At 34.5% G+C, this 24,319-nt stretch overlaps 1 protein-coding gene across 5 annotated transcripts in view; it reads left to right on the forward strand.

The window, feature by feature from the left end:
• The window catches only part of NKAIN2 (sodium/potassium transporting ATPase interacting 2), an 872,501-nt gene that overhangs the window by 297,144 nt on the left and 551,038 nt on the right, over window positions 1–24,319 (forward strand). Inside the window, exon 1 of one of the 5 annotated variants that reach the window (XM_033094046.1) lies at window positions 8,645–8,708. The exons of the other annotated variants lie outside the window; for them this stretch is intronic. Coding sequence (XP_032949937.1) covers window positions 8,658–8,708 — 51 coding nt within the window. The 5' untranslated portion in view covers window positions 8,645–8,657. Of the gene's footprint in view, window positions 1–8,644; window positions 8,709–24,319 lie in introns of those variants that run through there. 5 annotated transcript variants of the gene reach the window in all.

The raw sequence follows: 24,319 nt of genomic DNA on the forward strand, positions 1-24,319 counted from the left end.
CTAAATAGTATTACCAATATATGGTATTTATTTTGAAGAGTTTATGTATGTTCACATTTACTTTTCCAGAAAAACCAATGAAAGAATGAGCTATGTGACAGTCCTGTGCAGGATGAACAAGTATAGCAGCATTGTCTTCTAAGGTCTATTAATTTAATACTTCACAGCATTTCACTATCAGTATCTTTAGGACTATAAGCTAATTAGAACTATCTGGGGAGTGTTATTGTAGAGCTAATGAATGTCTAACCCTGTAATTCATGGAATTATTTTTCTAATAGTGACTTCAAATTTATTTGAATGGCAGCTATTAAATGGAATCATCTTGGGATTATAGAAATCATTATATTACATTTTAAAATAAGTATTCATTGACTATGAGGCATACAAATGTTTTATTTTTCTTATTTTTAAAATGGAATAATAAAGGAAGAACTGACCTAAGCCACTTTCTCCTTTTGGAGTTATTTCATGATTAAAAAAAAAAAAATCTAAACCCTATAACTTCCCTGTTCACCCTTTCATTGCCCTCTTTGTTCTTCAGATGTAGTTATATGAGACACAAAGGAATGCTTTCATTCTTTGCCTAAGTTTTGGATGCACTATCTTCATGGAAAAAAATTGAAGCTTGAGTTCTGATGTAGTCATTTCATGTTGCCTGAGGTTTTGAGGAATTCTCTCTATGTTTTGCCAATGTTGTAGTTGTTGATGATGATATTTTGGTGTTATATTTTGGTATGTATAATGAAATGCTCTTTTGAATATTTTTCATCAAGAATAACATGTTTTTATGTTTTTATAATTTTTCATCTCAAATTAATAATGAGATAGCGTTTGCAGTTTTTATATATGGATTAGAAAAGTATGGTTATCTTACATTTTCTTCTTTGGTATTTATATGTATTTTCTATATTTCCACAATTCACATACGTGTACATCTGAATGTAATATACCCATATATTGCATTAAAATTAAGAAAAATAAAATTTATTTTAAGAATCTTTAAAGTAAAGGGAAGAAAATATAGGAGATCCATGAATAAATACAGTGCTTATGCTCATGATCAAAGTGAGAAATTAGTTTTATTCTAAATGAGATTATTTCTTATCGCTGCTCAATTTTATAATTATTGCATAACATTAATCTGCAATAACCAAAGGTTGCCATAGCGTTTTTCCTGTGTAAGAGAGTGTCATACTGGTCCTGATCTATGAGACATGCAGCTAGTGTGTAGTGATAAGTGACGTTTCCTCCTCAAAATCCCCTTAGATACATTGATTAACATGGAGAGTGAGACAGCACTGGCAGTGGAGGAGACATGACTTTTGTCCCCAGCTGAAGTTTGGATATGTACAGACATATTCAGTGAATTGTGGTTGTGAGATACTGTGGAAAATCAAGGTTGCAGACCATCAAGGAAACGTTCTCTGTAAAGAATGATGTCTGACCTAGTGAGTAGAATGGTATAGCTGTGTGTAGCCACAGGTGCAAAATCCCAGACAGGTACAAGCGTATAAGTAAGGATGGAAAACAAACAAACAAACAAAAACAACCCTATACTTTCTGTATATGGGATCAAGCAAACCTGCCTAGTCATAGCACAGTGCCTGGTCTAATCAGTGGAGATCTACACTCTGGTGGGTCTCGGGGCTCAAACACAGCCACTGGGGCCAGTGAGGTAGTCCTGGTTTGGTTAATTGGTATTTTTACATTGCAGTAATGGAAAACCAGCAGGGACAAGGGCCTGTGTGTCATTGGTTCTCTGGCATTATGGCTGGCAGAGAATGATCAGCAAGCCTAGTCAAGACTGTAGTCTGTCCAAAGTATTTGCAGAGAAAGACACATATGAGAAACTTGAATCTCTGATCTCTGGAGAGGCATGGGGCCTTCTGTATTACAAGGCAGACGGATATTTATTACAACAAGGGGTATCAGGTACTCACAGTTAAACCTCTCCAGTATCAAAATTAACAACCAAATATTTAATGCAAGCATAATCAGTCACATCAAGAGTTATTTAACGTACACATGCACAGCATTTTTCAGTATTACAAGGGAGAATTCATAAGGACAGAAAATATAATTGTGCTACTCCTTTTACAATCACATATAAGTCATAAAAATAGCAAACACTGTAGAACACTTTAGATTTGTTATCTCACTTTATGATCTCCACAACCCATGAGGAAGGTATTTTTTTAATCTATATTTTATAAACGAGGAAAGTAAGGCAGAGGGAAGTTAGGTAACTTGCCCAAGAGCCCACAGTTAGAAAATGGTAGAAAAGGGCTTTGAACACACCCAACTAGTGTGTAATTAACCATCACCTTGAGCTCCTTACTGGGAGAGATATGTGAACAGGAACATGTTGTATGAATATCAAATGGAATATCCCTTTGAGCTGTAGTAACAAATATACTTTACTCCTTGAATATGTTAAAGTGATTTCATTAAATCAAGATTCCATCTGAATTTCCCTGGTATATACTTCTGGTGCAGAATTACAGTGATACAAGTTAACATGGTTGAATAGTTGGTGGTTTCTGTTAGTAGAGGATTGATCATATGACAACCTGAAATGAGTGGAAGAGTTGACAATTCTGTTTGAAAAAATATCTTTCTTCTTTAATTGTTTATGGTTTTCTGTTGTTGTAGTTGTTGGGGGAAAGTCCTAAATTTATTATAGAGGTATGCTTTAATTAAAGACTAAATGAGACCACTTACAGTTTGTATCTAAAATATACTGAGATACGTTTACTTAATGGTATAAATACAGTAATTGATAAATGCTTTGAGTATGTCCTACATTAAAATTGTTACTTTGATAAAAATTTATGTGGTTAATTTTGTTAGCCTAAGAAAGGCAGAATAATTTAAACTTGGCAAATGAATCTAAAAAAAAATATTGATTATTCTATTTAGATGAAGCTCAAGGAATGTCTCTGGTGTTATATATAATTTATGACTGTCCTTCACTCTGTCCACCTCAACATTTTAATGAATAGTAAGTAGGATGAGGATACTGGGGACTTAGTGATAGTATTTATAGACCACTCATACATTCACTTATGGACTAATTTATATTTACTGAGTACTTCTTATATGTGAGACACCATTTTAGACCATGGAGTATAGCAGTGAACAAAATGCAAAAATGTTATCACCTACACCTAAAGTTTTACATTAAAATGTAGAACAAGAGCTACCAAAAAAAAAAAAAAAAAAGGAAAAAGAAAAGAAAAGGAAAAAGAATAATTAAACTCTGTCATATATTAGTGAAAAGGGCAAAAAAAAGGGAGGTGAGATAGAAAGGGCTGAGGATTTACAATTTTTTGTATAGTTGTCAGGTAAGGCCTTAAAGAGTAGGTGACATGTGACAAAGACTTTATAGGTCAGGGTATATGTTATTCCCATATATAAGGGAAGAGGAGAGGGAACAGAAGTACCATGTTTCCCTGAAAATTAGACCTAGCTGAACCATCAGTTTTAGTTGATCTTTTGGAGCAAAAATTAATATAAGACCCAGTCTTATTTTAATATAAAACTGGGTCTTTAATATAATTGATAGAATAGAATAGAATAGAATGGAAATACCAGGTCTTATATTAATTTTGGCTCCAAGTTACACATTAGAGCTGATGGTCAGGGAAACACAGGAGCTGTGAAACAGATATTTCTATCAGCAAAACATGCGATGACTTGTAAGCTCGATGGTTTTCTGATTATTGAATGTCAGTTACATGTAACCGTAGCGGTTCATGTTTAAAGATCAAACTAAAGGAAAATCATAAAAATCCAGGTATTATTTAGCCTTATTAGTTACTAGTTAATTATTACTCATGAATAAAATAGAAAAATACTAACTTTTTTTTTTTCTATAAAAACACTAAGTAGGACTTAAAAACAGACTCCCATCTGGAAGTATTTGGAACTATTTATACATGAAAAGATGAGAGCTCTATTTCATTTCTTATAGTGATTATGTTTAACATGCCTCCTTGGTTTTAACTATTTACCTTTCTAATTCTTTACCTTTTTATTATGATATGGGGTGGCAGGTCGGGGTGGGGTGAGTCAATTCCTTTTTTTCCAATACTGAATTAGAAGTGAATTTCATTTTGGTTAAAATAGAAAAAACATTTCATAGAAAAATTCTCCAGGTAGCTGCAGTGGAAAAACTAATATTAATGTTTTGCATAGCATAGTGAGGTTTATAATTCAGCAGTACTGATAACATATCTAAGCAAAAGTCGAAGCAATTCCTCCCAGATGATCTCTCTGAGGCATTTGGTAGCATCCCTGTCAACACTTCGGATTGCCCAGGAAGCAAGCTGCAGCATAGAATGGACAGCATCATCCTATGTATTGTATCAGCAGTAAGACAGAGAGTTGACCTGACCATCTGCCCGTGTATTACTCTATTCTGATTTTAGTAGCAGCGATATAATTCTACGTTGGCATCATCCCTCCTTCAACTTTATGTTGCCTTGCCATATAAAGCTGCCATTACAACATGTGCTCTGTCCTAAATCTCATTGGCTGTCTCTATAAAAGTCCTTAAAACTATCAGGAGGAGGTGACCATACCTTAGGATGTGTTCTAACTAGCTTAGGGAATGCAGTGCTCTTTTTCTTCAAGATACAGTCTTGTATACAGTTGCAGATTTTTTTTTTTTTCAACTGAGGTCTTTGGGGGGTCAGAGTATTTTCTTTCCTTCTTATTTTCTAGAGGTTTAAACTAAACCCTGGGGATAGGGCAGGATGCAATCATAGGAACAGATTCCTGTGACAGGGGCAGAAGGTACAGGCGTCTTTTCTTTCAGGTCTTTTCCTATATAACCAGTGCTCTCATTTATTTATGTCTAATTTTAACTTTAAAAAGATGCGTTATAGCTAAAATAATGGATGCATTGCAATAACATGAAGTGAATAAAGAAATCATGAGAAATGGAAACAAGGCAAGGAAGGTAAAATGAAACCAAGGGTAAATTTAGTAAGTTGAAAAGTGTGCTCAACAATGTAAGGTAGAAGATTGCAGTTTTAACTTTGAAATTTCTAGGTTCTATAGGAAAGAGAAAACAAATTATTTACAAGATTTGAAATAGTCATGCTATTCATGCTAACTAATTCCTCTTGAGGACAAAAAGAAAAAAAAAGACAATTTCTGGTACTACAACTATAGTTGCATTGTTCTCATAGGGAACACTGTGACGAGGTTAATATCCTCAATAAAACCTCTCCAGTGAATGCAGTGAAAATGAGCGTAGGCATTTATCTTTTTATCTACATTTAATGTGAGCCTGTGGGTGACAGAAACATGGACTTTACAGTAAAAAGCAATTGTCTGAGGGTCCGTAAAGAGTGATCTCTAAGGACAAAGAGCTATGAGTGTCTGATTTTGTTCCCAAAATAAAAAAAATCGGAATATCTAGAGCAGAAGTTGACAAACTTGTCCTGTACAGGCCAGAGTAAATATTTTTGGTCTTGCGGGTCATATGGTCTCTGTCACAACCATTCAACTCTGCTGTGATGGGATAAAGCAGTCAATGATCAGCTGTAAACAAATGGGTGTAGCTGTGTATCAACAAAGCTTGATTTACAGAATCACCCAGTGAGCCAGATTTGGTTTAAGAAGCAGTTTCCCAACCCCTGATTTAGAGAAATAAGGACTTCATTCACTTCAGAGTTTCCTTTGTGTCTGTAATTTCTCAGAACAAAATTTTAATAAGCATTAGAAAGCAAGGATTAGAAACTCAAATATATCTTTCAAGTGGAGGACCTGTGACAAAAATTCTATTGTCATGTAAGGTAATATATGATACAGTTCCCCAACCAGAAGCTGACAGACATCTTCATTTGGAAAGTAAATCATTTAATGAAAGCTACCTCACCTCTGAATAAAGGAGACTGAACTGGCACAGGCAATCAGTGTCAACATCCTCCCGCATTCCCAGATGCCACATCCTAAGAACAAATGTGTGCTCATATGTGGGACACGGACAGTGTACTAATAAATAAGGTGCACCCAGGCATGGCCAGGTATGGGTCTTTGCTCTTCCACCTGCCATATCTGTGAAATTGAGCAAGTGACCTCACCTATATGTAACTTGATCTCCTTAGCAGGAATTGGCACAATAATTCCTTTCTCACAAGGTTGCTATGAGGCAAAATTATTAGCCATTAGCTAAATGATTTATATGCATTAAAAGATAATAGTTTGGACCCTGAACTCTAATGCCAGATGTCTCAAATTGTTGGCCTGGGGACTGTATCTAACATATAGACGTGTTTAATTGTATCTAACATATAGACGTGTTTAATGCAAAACATGGGCTATATAAAAGCCTCTGTGATGCAAATATGAAAAAAAAAAGATGGTGACTGTACATGCAAATATAGATTTTTGTGGAAAAGAAAAAGAAGTAGAAGATCTGACTAGCTAGACCTGCAGTATTAATAGGAGCAATCAGCTGTCTATGTTAGGAGGGCCTGTGGCCTCCGGTTTGCACACGTCCTCTCCCCGAAGCTCAGGCCAGGCTCTGCTGCCATTCTTAACCCAGTTTGCCCTGCCGCTTGCCTTTTGCACTGCCCAGAAGAAACGGAAATCCTCCTCCGTACCATGTCTCTATCTTTTCTATACCTGACCCTCTTCATATTTATATTGCCTGCATGGTTCTCATTAGATCCCCAGAGAGTAGTGTCTTAGAGAGTATGTAAATGAAGAAATTAATAGGAATTCTGTGATAAAAGAACTCTCCAGTTAAATATGCTTAGGGCTGCTGAAAGAAGCAAAAACAAAACAAAACTAAAAAACAGGTATCTTACTCGCAGGTCTCTCCTTATCCTATAGTATATTAATGTGTAATCCAGCCTCCAAGATAAGCGTGTACTCTACAGGTTACTCGACTTTAACAGCAACAACAACAAGTTGTAAACAATCATCCTTTATTGAGTTTTAATGCTCCATGCAGTTGTGGCCACTTAGCCATTGGCCACATTCTTCCCATAGAACATGATTTGGGAAACACTGTCTGTACCATTCCCAAAATCCCCACAGACATTGTAATTTTAAGACAAACATTCTAAAATAGTATCCATTGATCCTATATCAGATAATAGTATTCACTAATTACCTGATGATTGAATCTGTTGTATAACATTGCTGAATAATAATAGTGTCAAGGGTGACATAGCTAAGATTAATTGAATACTTATAGGCAATGGGCAAGTACTTTGCTGGGTTACCTCATTTAATCCTCAGAAAAATCCAGTAAAGTGCTTTGTTTTATCCTTGTCCTGGAAAGGATGAAAATGAGACACAGAGAGGCTAAATAACTTGAAAATCACACAGCTGCTAAGTAAAGCAACAAGATCCTTAGCCCTCCCTTTTGCTGCTGGATTCCACTGTGTTGGGTAACTGCAGTGACAGTTGGAACATATCTGCCCCAAATTACATATAATTTAATGTGATCTTAGACCACGTTTCTTTCACTTAGTAACTGTGTATAAATTGGCTATTGAGAATAACTCTAACTTTTAATTATAAAATTTTAATAGAAATAGAAAAGTATATGTTATTTTTGTTTACTTATTTATTTTATTTTCCGTTTCCTATCAGCCAGACATATATCTGGCTAATTTAGTAGATAAACTGAATTGCAGTAAAATTTAAAAAGAAGAGGGCATGAAACATCATTACTCTATAGTTTCAAAATGTTGTATGAGATTGTTTCAAATGACACTGATACCCATGGACCTATTAAGGCACAGATTTCATATATCAGTCCCTGAAGGTACTGATAGTCCCAAACTGCTCCCTATTTTGAAGCAATAAAGGCCGGGAAGATCAATAAAAGCTACACATAATTTAATGTTCCTGAAATTTTTTCTGTAAGGTGGTAGAAATTTAACAGTGCTTAATGAAGAAATAGATATGTCTCAATTCCCTTTTTCCCCTGCCATCACTATCCACCTTTCCCTGGAGTCTTGTGTGTAGTTTTGCCCCAGGCGGTGGAAAACATGTGATAAGAGTATTGGGAAGATGCTCCCTGGTGTCCACAATAGTCAATAAGTTAGAAGACATTTGTTATTTAGTAGACCGATGGAGAACAAATACACAAAATAATTATAATAAAATAGTATCACCCATTATTGATTATCAGTTCCAAGTGTATAGATAAATACACCAACATAAATATATATACGTACATGCTATATTTCATTGATACCAAGATGACATTAATTGTAATATATACCATTGATACAATTAAAGCCTTTAACAGAGAAGATAAACATTGTATCTAACATGCCAGTTTTCGTTAGATACATTCATGTTTCAGAACTATAAAAATTTAAATATATTTTATGATGGTGTCTGGCTGAGATGGAATTGATGGATTATTGACTAATCAGATGTAGGGGTTGATGGAATGAAAGAAAATGAGTTGAGGTTGATTCCATGTGGCTGGGTGAAGAGCAGGGATTGGTGGATCTGGGAAGTAATTTAAGGATGTAGCATTCTGTGAAGTTTACTTAAGAAATTCTTAATAGGTATCAAGTTCAAAACCTTGTTGAATTAGTTGGGGTTGCCTTTAAACAGGTCACCCTCTAATCATGCCTTATTTGTCCCTCTGGTATATTTACAGGTACTGAAGATGGATGGGCATCATTAGGTATCTCATAATATATTGTCCCACAAATATCTTAACCGTGAGTTTTTCAGAGTAATATTTTCCATTCATGTCTACAGGGTGTTATCTATTTCAAAAATTGATGACCATGCCTAAATGTTCATGTTTCTCTGATATTATTCCATTAAATCAAAGCATGGTTTTCTTCCAGGAAAAAAAAATGTTTTATTTTCTTTAAAAACATGTATTTGTTAGTTTGTTTCTGAAAATGATTCATGATAACTGAAGACAATTTGGAAAATGATGGTATAAAAAAGTGACGTAAAGTCACTTATAATTGCACATTTGCCTAGAACTACTTAACGTGAACTGTTTCTAGTCTTTTTTCTCTACAGTTTTTTTCACATAAAATTGAGATTGTGTAGTGTATATATATTTATATATAGTTTTAATTATTTCCCATTAAAATGGACACCGTGAACATGTCATTATTTTAAAAACATGATGTTTCATCTGAATAGATAAGAAAGCACATATTCAATAGTTTGAACCAATAAAATAATTGGTTATTTCACACAACTTAGATTTATGTCCACCCATGTTGTTAGACTGACCTCAGAGAGGTAAGTTTTATAACTTACATCTTTAAGGAAAATATATTGCTATATAGAACTCAGCAAGAGGAAAGAGGACCTAATTATTATCTCTCTAACGTTCCACTGTATTTAACATTACAATACCAGGAGCTCAGGTGGCTCCAGATATTTGCAAATTTGAACAAATTAAATCATACAAATTGCAATTGACAATAACACTTCAAAATCCCATAGCATTTCTGAAAAAACTAGTGATTCCCTATCATTTAAAATTATTTTCAGGAATATCCTCAAATTTAGGACTTCTGGACTGTCTCTGGTCCTTAAAGATAAGTAAGACTATTCCAAATTGATAAAATTCTTCAAGTTATACATCTCTGCCTTTGATTGAAGAAGTTTTCATAGCATCATAATTTATTATTCTCATCCCTAAAGTATCTGCTATCCACATTGATGTTTTAAAAAAGAAAATAAAAGAATTGCATAAAACTATTAGAAATGAATTTAATAAAAGTGATTTATAGTACTTATCACTGGGCCCATGATTTTAAACTCCATTTTGATAAGTTTCCTTTTTTTTTTTTTTTGTTGAGCTTGACCACTTAGCGTGACACCTAGTATAAATGTAAACTGTTATTCACTGGCTGGCCAGGATGGCTTGAAATCACTGCCTTCAACTATTGGATTAGTATGTTAAAATTAATATGCTATTAATATGTTAAAATGTGCTGCTGGGCAAATAAGAGGTACATGACTGACTACCTCTTGGAAAGCTGCTGTGACAGACTCCAAAAATGATGGGAATTGTAGAGCATAGGAAGGTTAAAACAGGGAGGACTCTTAAAAAAAGCACCTGGAAAAGAACTAGAAAGAGACTTAAAATGGAGCCAGAAATAAATTCCGGTATGTAAAAATTGATTTGTGTTTTTCCTAGAGAAACTGTTTTTGTTAAATACTTTTTTTCTTGTGATTTTCCAATTTCATATCAGAAATTTCATTCCCTAGACATGTTACAGACATCAAAAGATTTTTACATGAATGTGTATTTGTTGCACATCTATAACAAAAATCTAAGACTTATTTCAGAGATTATGTATCAGTCACCAAGCAGTTGATGAGAAAAACTATCTAGGATTTATGTCTGAGAGTGGATGCTGACATATTAAAGGGAATATCTTTTCATTTTAGTTGTGATAATGACGTTGTGGTCCTAGTTAGGCCATACTAGTAAGTAAAGGCTGTCCTCTTGGATTGTCCAGGGACTGGGCTTCAGCCTGTAGTATCTTTCCCAACTATATACTTGTATAGTTGGTGAATCAAAAAGACTCAAACTGCAAGGAGATGCCATTGCATTTTAAGACAAAATTGATTGCCTGATCAATGTTAAGAGATGTTGAGAGAGAGAAATCTGAGACTTGACTGTGGTTAATTGGATTGTCTCGTTCTCAAGACTCAGGGTACTGATTCATCAATATCACTGGCCACTTAGGATGAACTGTCACGGCCCCCCTCGTGCCTTGCTTTACTGCCTTTCACATTTGGAGGATGCAGCAATGATGCTGCCTACCTGCTTGACTTGAAAATGTTCATGATTTATTGATTTAAAAAAATACTGGAATCTATTAATCTCATTTGTATTTATTTCTAATTGCAAGAAGAATGGATTTAATTAAAATATCACACTGGAAAAGGTGTTTATTTTTGTTTATAGTTGGGAAGGAAAAGATTTTACAGCATCTCCATTTGTCTATCAGCATAATTGTCTTTTCTTTCCAGTAGTTACCTCAATAAATCACTAATTTTTAATGTCATTTGTAAAGATTATATATTATTTCATTTCCAGTTACAAGACAGAATTAATGGGAATTGTTAATGGAAACTTGAATCATCTAAAGTATCAAGAATTTCAAAATGACAAATCGATTATTTATGAATAATAGGTCTGTACTTTAGTATAGCTACATTTTTTCTTTTTACAAAATGTAATCATTCAGCCTGAATCTTTGCATGGTGGAAGAGGAGATCAATTGTAACCGAGATAGAAATGTGAATTTTGAAAGATTCCTTCTATTCAGTTCTGTGTATAGGCTCATTTCTCATCTTGTGATCCATAACAGAAAATAGAATTGAAATAATTTTTAGCTTGATGTCTGTCTTTGTGTCAGTTTTTTTTTTTTCTTCTTCTTCTTCAAGGCCCTTATGCGTCACTGCATGATTTAGGAAATATTGTTCTTCCGAGTCAAGACATGCTGGTGATATTTGCTTTGGAAGTATTATGGAAGTGGAGGTGGAAGGATCTGAGACTTTTTTTGTTGTAATTTTCTACAGTTTGCTCTTCTTTTCAGTGTCACTATCACCTTTTCCTCTCAGTGCTTCCATCATAAACAGAGCTAATATCATAGAGTTCACTTTTGTGCTATTCAAATAACAGATGATGGGAATCTCATATTTATTCCATTGTGTTACTAAAACATTCTTTTTCATTTAGAGTGATCTTTGAGACTAGGATTCTGTATTTATTTGAGTATCACCTATAGTCATTCCATCTTTTAGCTGTAACAGTGTTCTACCTGCTATATTGTCAATTCTAAATATTTTTAAAACATCAGTGGGTGTACAAGATATAGAAAAAGGTCCTTTCCTTAAAGTGACATATTATGTACAAAAGTATATTTGATTATTTTCTGTGTGTGTGCGTGCATGTGCATACCTGTGTCCAAGTATACACCGTGTATATGGATTATTTCATTTTGCCTGCACAATAGCATTTCAGACAGTGGTCCCTTTTCTGTTGCTCTTTATTCTCCTCTATAAATCTCAAATTACTCTTTAATATGTGTTTATGAGTTATGAATTTTTATTCCCTCCATATTTCAAGAAGGAAAACACAGTTAAGTCAGAATAAGTAATGGGATGGTGAAGAGAACTATAAGCTGATAAAAATTAAATAGGGAACAAATGATTCCCATTCAGAGCCATTCTTTTAAAACTCGCCAGTTATTATGAATTAAAAAACAGCATTATTAAACCATTCTTTTAATTAAATTTTGTAATAGAGATTTTCACCATTCTACTTTCTAAATCACATGTTATCTATAGTAGGTTTTAGCAGGCATTAATGGTTTGAGAGAACATTTGAGTTCAAGAAACTTTTATAGCAAGGTAGGAATCTTTTATGCTTTTAAGTGTTAGATATAGTTTTTACCAAAAACAAAAAAGACAATTATTAGTAAAAGTTTACATCTCCCTCCTCTTTTGGGAACATTCTTTCCTTTTCCTGCTCTCCTCTGACAGCACTGCATTCCCAGGAGCGTCCATATGTGGTGGCTCTCTTCTCTGGCCCCTGTCACACTGCTGGGCCTCCGGTGGGGGTTGGTATACTCCTCAGCCTTCTCTCCATTGCCTCTTCTGGACAGATCTCTCTCTCTCCCTCCTTCACAAATCACACAGCTGTAAGTTACATACCATCATGCTAAACCACCCATTATACTTCGTTTTTCACCGCCCATGGTCACACAATCCCACACAGACCATGCAGAGTTCAGCTCTTGGCCCACTGACACTCTCTTGTCCTAATTATTGGTGATTTCAACATTTAGGTAGATGATCTACCCAAGCATCGAGCTTCACAGGTAGGCTCCTTTGACCCCCTCTCCTCCCATAATTTGTCCTCATCCTAACTCAGACGTCACTGCATGATCGTATGCTGTAACCACTCCAGATTCTCAATTCCAAACTGTCTAATTTCCAGCCACAATGCTGGTTAATTTCCAGCCACAATACTGGTTTTTCATCTTGCTCCCTCCACTATTCCATCTCCAGAATGCTTCAATCACACCAGGAATCTGACCCTGCCAACTTTTGACTTCTTTTATCTTTCTCTGTCCTGACTTTGTGGCGAAGATGCTACAGTTTCCTAAACCTTTCCAATTCCTACTTATTCAAAAGAATAATTTTTTTTCTGGATATTTTCAAATCCTCAACCATCTCTCCCTCCATCTACCTTCTCACCTAGCTAACTTGGTTCTTGCGTCTCTGAGAAAATTGAGGCTATCACAAACTTCCACAAGTTTCCTTCATCACATTTATACATCTGTCTGTAATTGAAGTTTAGCTACTATTCATGACTTGTCCATGAACTTATGGAAGGCCACTCCCTCCAAATATCATCTAGAACCTACCTTGGCTGTTCAAGGATACTGCTCTAGCAATTAGTTATTTCCCAGTCCTCTATTACAATAGATAGAAACAATACAATATGATACTATTTGTAAAAAGTCAAGAGCAGTTTACCTACTATCATGGATGATATAAGGTATATGTTTTTAAGTTAGAGGAATATGTATTTATTTAGAGAGATGAGAATATAGGTTATGTAAATAAATTCTTAATTATGTGTTATAGACATATTTTCTAGCATTGCCGATGTGAGAGTTATTCAGAAATGGCTTCAAGAAGCTAAGACTCGAGTTGAATATTTATGATGAGATTTGGATGTATGCAGAGAGAATTAAAACAGCCATTCCAGGCAGGAGACACAGCATGAGCAGAGGTGTGAATGAACATGGTGTAATAAGGACTCAGAAAGGAAGCCTGGCCAACTGAAATACAGGCTTCATGAAACAGCTCAGAAAAAGAGTGAGAGGAATGGAATCTCGGATCCTATTTATTGGTGGCCTTGAACTCTAAGATGAATTAAATGTAAGATAATAGTAGGATGTCCATGTGGAAATATCTACTAATGATTTTTGTGATTTTGGAGCTGAGATTGGATAATAGGACACACCTAGATTCATGTCTCCTTTGGTTTTCTATTTAATATCTTCCAAACTGAGTTCATGTATCATATCTCAGGATTCAGGAAGAAGACACATTGGTGGCATTGAGGCAGGTGGTTCAGTTAACAGTGGAAAGAAGCCTGGGCATATCGAAGTCTTATGCATTAAGTGAGATACATGAGGGACAGATCTGGGTAGCATAAGAGGCTTTCCCAGTGAACAGTCTCACAGTTCAAGTTCAGATTACATTTCAGCCTACCTGGGCTTCAGAGTCCCAGGAGGAAACAGCGGGCCCCTTGAGAAGAGAGTAGGCCTTTTAACTGTGGAAGTTGGTGGTTGCTATTTCACGTGATGATAGCACAGAAATCTGAGTCGTTTTTCAACTAACAAACCAGGTGCTTTACCGCACCTTTTGTGACCCTATCATGAGCAAAAAAATCTTACCACCTCGAGCATGGCTGTCCATTAGAACTTTCTCTGATAATGGTAATGTTCCGTGATATATGTGGGTATTGAGGACTTGAAATGTAGTTAACATTTTAATTTATTTAAATCTAAATTGTCAAATGGAGCTATTGGTTACTGAATACGTTAAAGCAACTATAGAACTAAACTCTAGCTAACATTTAATGAGCATGTATCACGCACCCAGCCTAATCTAAGAACTTTACATATAGTAACTCATTTAATCCCTGTAAGAATCATAAGGGGTTGGTGTTATCATTTTCCCCGTTACAGACAGGGGAGAGCTGAAGCAGGGAGAGGTTTAACCTAGAGAAGAAATGGAAAAGTTGTGATTTAATCTTAGGTAGTGTATCCACAGAGTTTAAACAACTGTGGCTTTCCATCCTTAAACCCTACATTAATCTTGTTTTTTCTTTCTTTCTTTCTCTCATTTATTCATTTACTTGTGTACGTTATTATCGTCTCTCTTCATCCATAGATATGTTAGTCAGTCCTCTTGAGGCTTTCTATTCTTCTCCCTTATCACTGCCTCTAAATAGCATAAGCTCACTTAATGTATGAATCTCTCAATAGCTTCTTGACTGTTAGACCACTCCTCCAGAGCAGTGCTTCTGAAACCTCAGTGAGCGCCAGAATCATCTGGAATACAGGTGCTTGTTTCTGATACAGAAGGTTTGGGGTGGGGCCTGAGAATTTGCATTTCTAACAAGTATCCCGGTGATGCTGATACTGGGTCGGTCTAGTGGCCACATTTGGAGACCCACTACCCTAAACCACATTGTAAGTTTGTTGCCATGTTAATTGACTTTAAAATAGAATTGGTAATACTTCTCAAATTATTTCAGAAGAATACACAATCTTTCATTATTTTTGTCTTACATGTTGCACAAATAGAATATGTATTATCTCCTCGCCAAGAGGTGACAATCAATGAAAAATAATTTTTAAAAAAGAGAAAGAAGAAAGGAAGAAATGAGGGGAGGAGGAAAATTGGAAGAAGAAAGGGAAGGCAGCAAGAAAAGTAAAAAAAGAAGAAAGAAAATTGATTCGTATAACTGAAAGGCCAGATATAGATCACATCAAACCTTCTAAGATTCATACAAGGGTTGCCATCTGGGACCCACCAGGACAAATCTGACCACAAAGCTATTATGATCACAATAATATTTGGAAAAAAAATCAAATTTAAATGATTATGTCTTTATTTTACTCAATGGAATATGTCTTCGTTTTACCACAGACCCCAGCTAGCCATTTTGCTTTACTGATATTGCTTTACACATTTATATCATCTTCCTGCTGGTTAAAACATTTTAAGTTTGCAACTTCAGACTTAGGACAACAAAAAATGGCAGAGACTTGATCACTCCCCATATCTTGGTTTTTCCTTACTCAAAGTAGTTTTATTTTCACATAGGTTGTCTTAATATGGTGGTGATGATGACCCTTGTCAGCTTCAGGCTTACATGAATTTTACTCCCTGAAATCTTAGTAAAAAGAGTATCACTTTTTCCCAACAGACCTAACAAAGGTCCATGATTAATTTTGATTGGCCCTGCTTTAGTCACATGCTCACTTCTAACTAGGATGGCTGGCCTGGGAGACAGGAGGAGACCCTAGAGGGAGAGTGTGGGAAAGCTGGCTATTCAAAGTAGAATTATGGTGCTGTTACCCATGCAACAGGAATAGGATTCTGGAAAAACAAACACATCATGTGTCCACTCCACAGGACATGAACCAAAACCATGTTTTGAACTGTAGCTTTGATGTTATTCTTTTCACCTGAAATGCAGTGACCAAATACTTACCTCATCAGTATGAGATATATCGTTAATGGTATACCTCGAAAGCTTCATTCATAAAATCTGTTATAAACCCTGACTGAAATTAATATTTCTTACTCCTTTAGCTACTGGGACATTCTATTAAAATATCTCTTCATATGTACAAGATATAAAAAATAACTATATATTTGCTCTCTTTCTCCTACTATTTTTCTAGGAATTTATAAATAAGAACAGTTTTCAATGCATTACTACATGATATAAATATGATAAGTGAAATAAATTCTTAATTTTTCATTCAGTTTTTGTAGAATGTTATCTAGTGTGTAAATCTAGCACTTCAGATTAATCTTCTTGCCCATTTTCACTTTCTTTGAATTATTATTTGAGGGCAATAATCACGTATACTTTAGAATATTTTTAAAAACTGAGAGATTGTGATTGCATTTATATAAAAATGTATAAAATATTATCTAGAGAACACCATCAGTTTAATTTGTGTTCCTGGTAATGGTGGGTAGACTGTTATAAATGATCTTATCTGGGACATACAATCAGACGATTTCCAAACCACTAAATCAAGCTTTTTATTCAGTTAGCTCGAAGGACACCTGCATGCCAGCACTTAGCAGTGTCCTATCTTGGCCTGATGTCTGTCCAGGTTTTATTATAATTTGCTTAAGACCATCAATACTGACAAAGGTACCCCAAAACTATATTAGTTATTACTTTTCATGATTTCTAGACTATCTTAATCTTTTGAACCAGTATTCCATTAGCTTTACCCTCCACAAGAAATCCTTATCTGAGCTATATTTAAAATTAGGCCCTTCACCAAATTATAAGTTGGTAAAAGTATGAGCTACATAAGATTAAGTATTTCTTACCTAAATGCTAGTTTATATTTCTCAGTATCCTTTGTGTGAAGATCCATGATAAATCACTTTTACAAATTAATAGGATTAGAAAAAAAAGGACTCTGATTAAATTGGTATAGATCTTTAATTGGAAAAATATTCCCATTACAGTTGATAGAAAGTTCAAAATTAAATTTAATGCAATGATAAAATTACTGAATTACTCTGAGATTTATGTGTAAAAATCTTCTCCTTTAAGATTTTCTTAATCAACCATTTAAAGTTCTTATTATAATTTTTTTTCTCTGACAATTACCTTGAAATTTTCATCTCATTCTTTCTTAAATAGACAAGAATGAAGGAGAAGTTTGTAAAACAGCAGTGTTTGGGAGAAGCAGGGTATTTCCATTCCCTTCGCTTCCCTCCCTCTTGGAAAATACAAAATGAAGCCCCGAGTCAAGTTTATTAAAATAAATTTTTTATAGCCAAAACATGTAGCTTAATTTTAAGATGTGTATTTCATAAGATGACACAATTTCAGAAGTTAAGATCTTATTAATTTCCATTTTATTCACTGGAAAACAGAATCTGGGAGAATATTGGCTGTGTACTGCAGTCAACACTCCTAGTTGATATCACAAGTAAAATTCATTGAAATAAGACATAGAAACATGGAAAAGAAACTGGCAATACTGAAATTGTTTAAACTGAAAATAGTTATAATAGGATATTAGAATGATGAAACACAGAAAAGCATCACATGTTACTATTAGACATTAATCTTTACCGTTGAGGTCTTCCTTTTGCATAATCTAAAATGTTGCTATGGTTTCAAGTATAACATCTATTTTGGCACCAACAATAATGCAAAATACACAATATGTGGGTTGTAAAGTTAACAGGAGTTCTCTGAATGACTGAAAAGCATGAATTCACAATACACATCATATTTATTCACCATTTGAAAAGTTGTTGATAGTTATCTTGGTGTGAGACACTTGACTATCCATTATCAGATGCAGGTAAAAATATTAAAAATACATGATCTATGCAGTGGGTTTTATGAACTCAGTTACTGAGGTGTTGCCTTTCTTTTCAAGAATGATCCAAAGAGTATATCTCTTTTTTTACTGCACCAGTTTCTACCTTGAGTGGTTAATGGAAAGAACATTTGGGAATGACTGCCATCTTTTTTAGTGACTGGCAGTGTACCCTTTGGCCGGAACATTCTCTGGACATTGATTACATGGTCTCTAAAATAAGGCATTTGAACCAGGAGACTATTAAATTCCTATCTAACAAGGATGTTTATTTCTGTATTATGTTTTTATTGCCCAAATAATGCACATTCAGTGTACATTTTTTAATTACAAAAAACAATTGTTAAAGGTAGGAGTACCTCTAGTTCCATTTATTAATATAAAATGTTTTGATTCTGTCATCCTAGCTTGATCCCAACCATCAAGCATTCCTGTAATGAATTCATTTCTACAAACCAAAGACTCATCTCTAGTCATTAATAATAGTTTTAGGAGTATGGACACAAACTATAGCAGTTCAACTTGAGACCCTCAGCTTTTATAATCTTTCCTACAGAGAATAATAATTTTTCAGTTAGGACAAAATTTGCAGTGACCACTACTACATGAGATTGCTGCTAATGTTTCACTGAGTTGACCAAGAAAAGGATCATTGGGAATTAAGCCACTAGGGAAACTATTCCTAGCATTTATCATTCAAAGATATCAGGAGCCATATACCCTTATTGAATCAGAAATGGGGGTAAAAAAATCAAGATGTATGACCTTAGTTTCCCAGGAACAGTGAAGATTGCCATGCTTGCTTCAGGGAGCTTTACAAAGAAAAGAAAATATTTTCTGCTCTAAATTTCTTGGACAGTTCGCTTAAAATGTTTCATCCAGTCTAGCTCAAGCAAAAGAAACACTCTTCATAAAAGTTTATTTCATTTAGTGGTAGATTTGAATTTTCCACACTTATAAAAAATTTAAGTATAAAAAACCCCATAAAATATTAACTATTGGGAAGCTCAGTTTAGCTTGAGTCTGCTTTTCTTCTCTGCAGAGGAAGGCTTATCTTGCCATTGAGAGTAACTTAGTTGCTTCTGGTTTAAAATTCAGTCAATTTTGGATTAATGTGGTCAGTTCATATTCTACTTTCTTACGCATTTTTCCTTTGCCTCCTTCGACCCCCAGAGCTTCTGGGTTCAGGAGAGTTTTACTAAACAGTGTAGGTGTGGGGACTGGGTTTCCAATTGAGTCTAGGTTGTCTTCTCTCATTGCTGACTTTTGTTGAGGTGTGACTCATGCTATCAGATCAAGAATGATTCCCCCTGTTCCTGATATATCTGCTGTTGAGGTTCAATTCCCACTATGATATTCAATTCTCTGATTCATATGCACCATGTTTTCTTAGACCCAACCTCAATGTCTCTTCGGATAACTTTAGTCTCTCAACCAGTTCACAACTCTCCTGACATTTCAAAATTCTCAGCTTATTTTGCTACAGAACATTGGCTTGTACACAACATATTGAGATTGTGTTCAGGCCCTATCTAGGCACATTCTTTAGACACTGATTTTTCAACACGTAGGTGTCATGTGAGTTGCAAATTCTCTGTAAGTCTTGCATTACCTCGCACAGTATCCTGGACTACTCTTCTTCACTGAGATTACCCCAAAACTTATTGAGATATATATATACTGGAGTTTCAATAGTCCTTCCCCACCTTCTCATCGGGAGCCCTGGGGCACCCACCAGAAATCATCTCTGTCTTGTAAACATCACTATTCTTTTCCTGCCCACTGGTGGGATTCTTATCTTCTTTCGTTGAGAAAAATTCCGTTAGGTAATCATTAATTCCTTTCCACCGGATATTTTGGATGCGATTACCATATTTTAAGTCTTATGGGACTCAGAAATAAAACAAAAAGAAAATATTTTTTCTCTCAAGTTATATTCTTATAATTGAAAACAATGGCCTTCAAGAATATTTGTTGCTTCTACTAGATACTTTCCCAAGTTTTTTAAAGAGTGGAATAGCCCAGAGTATGATTATTGTTCTCGCTTTATCAGCTCTTCCTGAATGTAGTGTATTTATTGGCAGAGGATAAGGGAAGGAAAAAAATTAACTGGAAAAAAACCACACAGTTGGATATCAAAATGTTTTGCTGCTACAGTTAAATTTACATATTCAATAAATGTTTGAAATAATATCTTTGCATTTTAATTTTCTTTATTTTCATAAAGAATTTACATTTTATGATTCTTATTTTCAAGAACAGAAACCCAATTTATTATATTGTGCCTAAAGGGAGAAAGGAAATAATTAGATCGTAAATTAGGGGATGCCTATGTTCTAATTATAATGAATTTTATCATTTATATAGTGTTCCTTTCTCCTCAATTAACTTTTTTTTCATTTTCTATGCTTTATCCCAACAATTATCTAAAATAGATACAATACTTTTCTCTTTGATTGTATCAATGAAAAACATTGGAAGGAAAGAGGGAGTGAGCCAAGATAAATCAAAAGAAATGGGGAAATGATCCAAATCCAGATCTCTTGATTCCAAAATCCATATATTTAACAATTATTCTGTATTCTAAGAAAATGCCTTAGTCTCTCAATTTTATCACTTTACAAATTTACCATGAATCTTAGGAGCAAGACGACATCTTACAACTTTAAAATCTCCCAAAGTCCTAAGCACATAAATAATACAAATATATGTTTTGCGGGTTCCAGAACACAGTGTTTTTATTATTTATTAAATTTATTGGGGAGGCAGTGGTTAGTAAATTATATGGTGTTCAAGTGTATATTTCTATAATACATCATCTATATATTGCACTGCATACGCATTCTCCTAGATGAATCTCAGAGAATATTGAACTAAAATACAAGTCAAAAAAATACATTACATTTCCATTTCAAAATTTTCAAAACTGACAAAACTGAGTGTATAGTATTTAGAAATACATATGTAAGTGAAAAGAAGCCTATTGAAAGGAAACGACTGATTTTAACATTCAGGTATATGCTCTGGAAAAAAGAAATGTGATCTGGGAAGGGAGTGAGTAGGATTCTAAGGAATTGTCAGTGTTCCATCTGCTCAATTGGACGATGGTTACAATAGTATTAGATTTATTTTTTGCCTTTAAAATGCCAAACATATAATTACATCTGTTCCTTTTAATGACTATTTCACAATAAAACGTATCATCACCATCCAATTACATGTTTACTAGAAATGCCTTTTAAGATTTTGTAGAATGGTCATAGCACTCGTGATGCTCTTTGGCTATACGTTAAATTGGTATTTCTCAATGTTGGTGCTATTGGTATTTTGAGCTGGGTGTGTGGTTTTTTTTGGTGTGGAAGGCTATCCTGTGCAGAGCAGTCTGGTTAGCAGCACCTTTACCCACTAGACATTGGTCGCATTCCAATCCCGAGTCTTGAAAACCGAAAATGTTTTCAGTCATTGCCAAATACATCTTGACGGAAAAGGTAAGGGGGCACAAAATTACTCCTGGTTTAGAACCACTGTTTTAAAGTCTTGTCTTTCCTGGTAATATTTGTATTTTCCCTGAGTTAGGTACATTTGTACTGTATATTTTCACCTCATTCGTTATGTGATAGTTACTTATTAGCACAGGATGGAAACATGCTGTGGGAATTTTTAGAAAACGTTGTCTTTAGCTTTTTCCAGCACATTGTGCATTCATTCAGGACACACTGAAAAGTGTGACATCCAGATTCATCATTATGAGTGTTCAGGTCAACCCCACTAACCTGAGAACAGTCAACAGCAGTGATTGCATTTATGGGTGGCTGCAGTTTCACTTTTGACCTGTGGTGGTGACGGGTCACTTCTGGAGAACAAGCTCCACCGTACAAGAGCAAGCTTGTACAGAAGTGGAAGCAAAAAAATCTACACAAAATAGTTGGAAGTCCAATTTCTCCCTATAACAAAAGAGATAAAAAAAAAGACTAAAATAAATGCTCAGATGAAAGGTTTACTTTTCCAATGAACTTCTCAAAAGCACCAAGAGAGTTGATTACACAACCTTATATATTTTGAGATTTAATTAGGCAATGTCTAGGGAAAAAAGAAATGGTTTCCTCAAAGAAAAATGCTATCAAAGTGACTTTTTTATTAACTCTGGTAATTTTGAAACATCTTCAGCTGACGCATGTTTGCTGTTGAAGCTTGTTCATTTTGCCTTCACAAGCTCGTTCTTTTAATCCTTCAGTTTAATTGGCCATTACTGGCACTAGTAAAGATATCAGTAGGAGGATATCTTAAAGTAATGTAATACTTACATTTCAGTTGTGTTTTTTTGTTGTTTTTTTCATATAAAGGGCCATGAATATTTATATATATAAAAAATTATCCTTCCATCTCAGTAAGAGCACATAGCCCCATAATACCTACCCTGGAAATAGCTATTAATTTCTGCCCTCTGAATAAGGGTCCTTTTGCCTGTGTATGCTATTTGATTAAGGGCCTTCACTTTTTCATTCCTTTAAGTCCTCTAAACATTCAGGAAACCTCTATTAGGCATTTACTTTTTGCAAGGAATCATAAAATGTAATCTTAGGTTGCATTTTTGTGATTAATAATTTTTCATTTTAAATAAGTTTTATTGAGATATAATTCACATACCATAAAATTCAGTCTTTTTAATTTATACAATTTAGTGGTTTTAGTATATCCACCGAGTTGTGCAACCATCAGTATAGTCTAAGTTTGGAACATGTTTATCACACCTAAAAGAAAGCCCATATCCATTAGTATTCATTTGCCATTTACCCCTCCCACCCCCTAGCAACCAGTGATCTGTATTTCTGTCTCTACAGATTTGTCTATTCTGGACCTTTCATATAAATGTAAAATATAATATTAAATCTACTGGACTGCTTTTGTTTACCACAATGTTGTTAAGGTTCATGCATATTATAGTATACCTCAGTATTTCACTCCTTTTTTTTGTAGGATAATATTCTATTGTATGAATGTGCCACATTTTTTTTATCCATTAATCAGATGATGGACATTTTAGTTGCTTCCACTTTTTTGACCATTATGAATAATGCTGTTATGAATATTCATATACATTTCTTTCAGATATATAAATAGGATGGAATTGCTATGGTAACTGTGTGTAATGATTTGAGGAACTGCTAAACTATTTTCCAAAGTAAATGCACCATATTTTGGCTATTGTAAATGATGCTGCAATGAACATAGGGATGCATATATCTTTTTGAATTAGTGTTTTGAATTTCTTTGTATAAATACCCAAAAGTGGAATTGCTGCATCATAAGGTTGTTCTATTTTTAATTTTTTGAGGAACCTCCATACTGTTTTCCATAATGATTGCGTCAATTTGCAATCCCACCAACAATGCATGTGGGTTTCCTTTTCTCCACATCCTCACCAGCACTTGTTGCTTGTTGACTATTAATGAAAGCCATTCTGACAGGTGTGAGATATTTCACTGTGGTTTTAATTTGCATTTCTGTGCTGATTAGTAACTGAGCGTCTTTTTCATATATGTATTGGCCACTTGTATGTTCTCTTTGAAGAAATGTCTATTCAGGTCCACTGCCCATCTTTTAATTGGATTGGGTTTTTAGGGTTTTCTTTTTTTTTCTTTTTTTTTTTTTTTGGTGTTAAGTTGTATTGGTTCTTTATAAATCTTAGATACTAGCCCCTTATTGGATGTACCATTGGCAAATATCTTCTCCCAATCAGTAAATTACCTTTTCATTCTGTTGATGGTTTCCTTTGCTGGGCAGAAATTTTTTAGATTGATGTAGCCCCATTTGTTTATTTGTTTAATTTTGTTTATCTTGCCTGAAGATATATATTGTTAAAAAAGGTTACTAAGAGGACTGTCTGAGAGTTTATTGCCTATAGGTGGGGGACTGGGTGAAAAAGGTGAAGGGATTAAGAAGTATAAATTGGTAGTTAAAATACAGTCATGGGGATATAAAGTACAGCATAGGGAATATAGTCAATAATATTGTAATAACTATGTATGGTGCCAGGTGGGTACTACTTACTGGGTGGGTCACTTCATAAATTATATGTCTAACCACTATGCTGTACACCTGAAACTAATGTAAAATGATATTAAATGTCAACTGTAATTGAAAATTAAAAAATAAAAAATTGCAAAATG

This window comes from Rhinolophus ferrumequinum, chromosome 3, assembly GCF_004115265.2.
Source record: "Rhinolophus ferrumequinum isolate MPI-CBG mRhiFer1 chromosome 3, mRhiFer1_v1.p, whole genome shotgun sequence".
NCBI lineage: Eukaryota > Metazoa > Chordata > Mammalia > Chiroptera > Rhinolophidae > Rhinolophus > Rhinolophus ferrumequinum.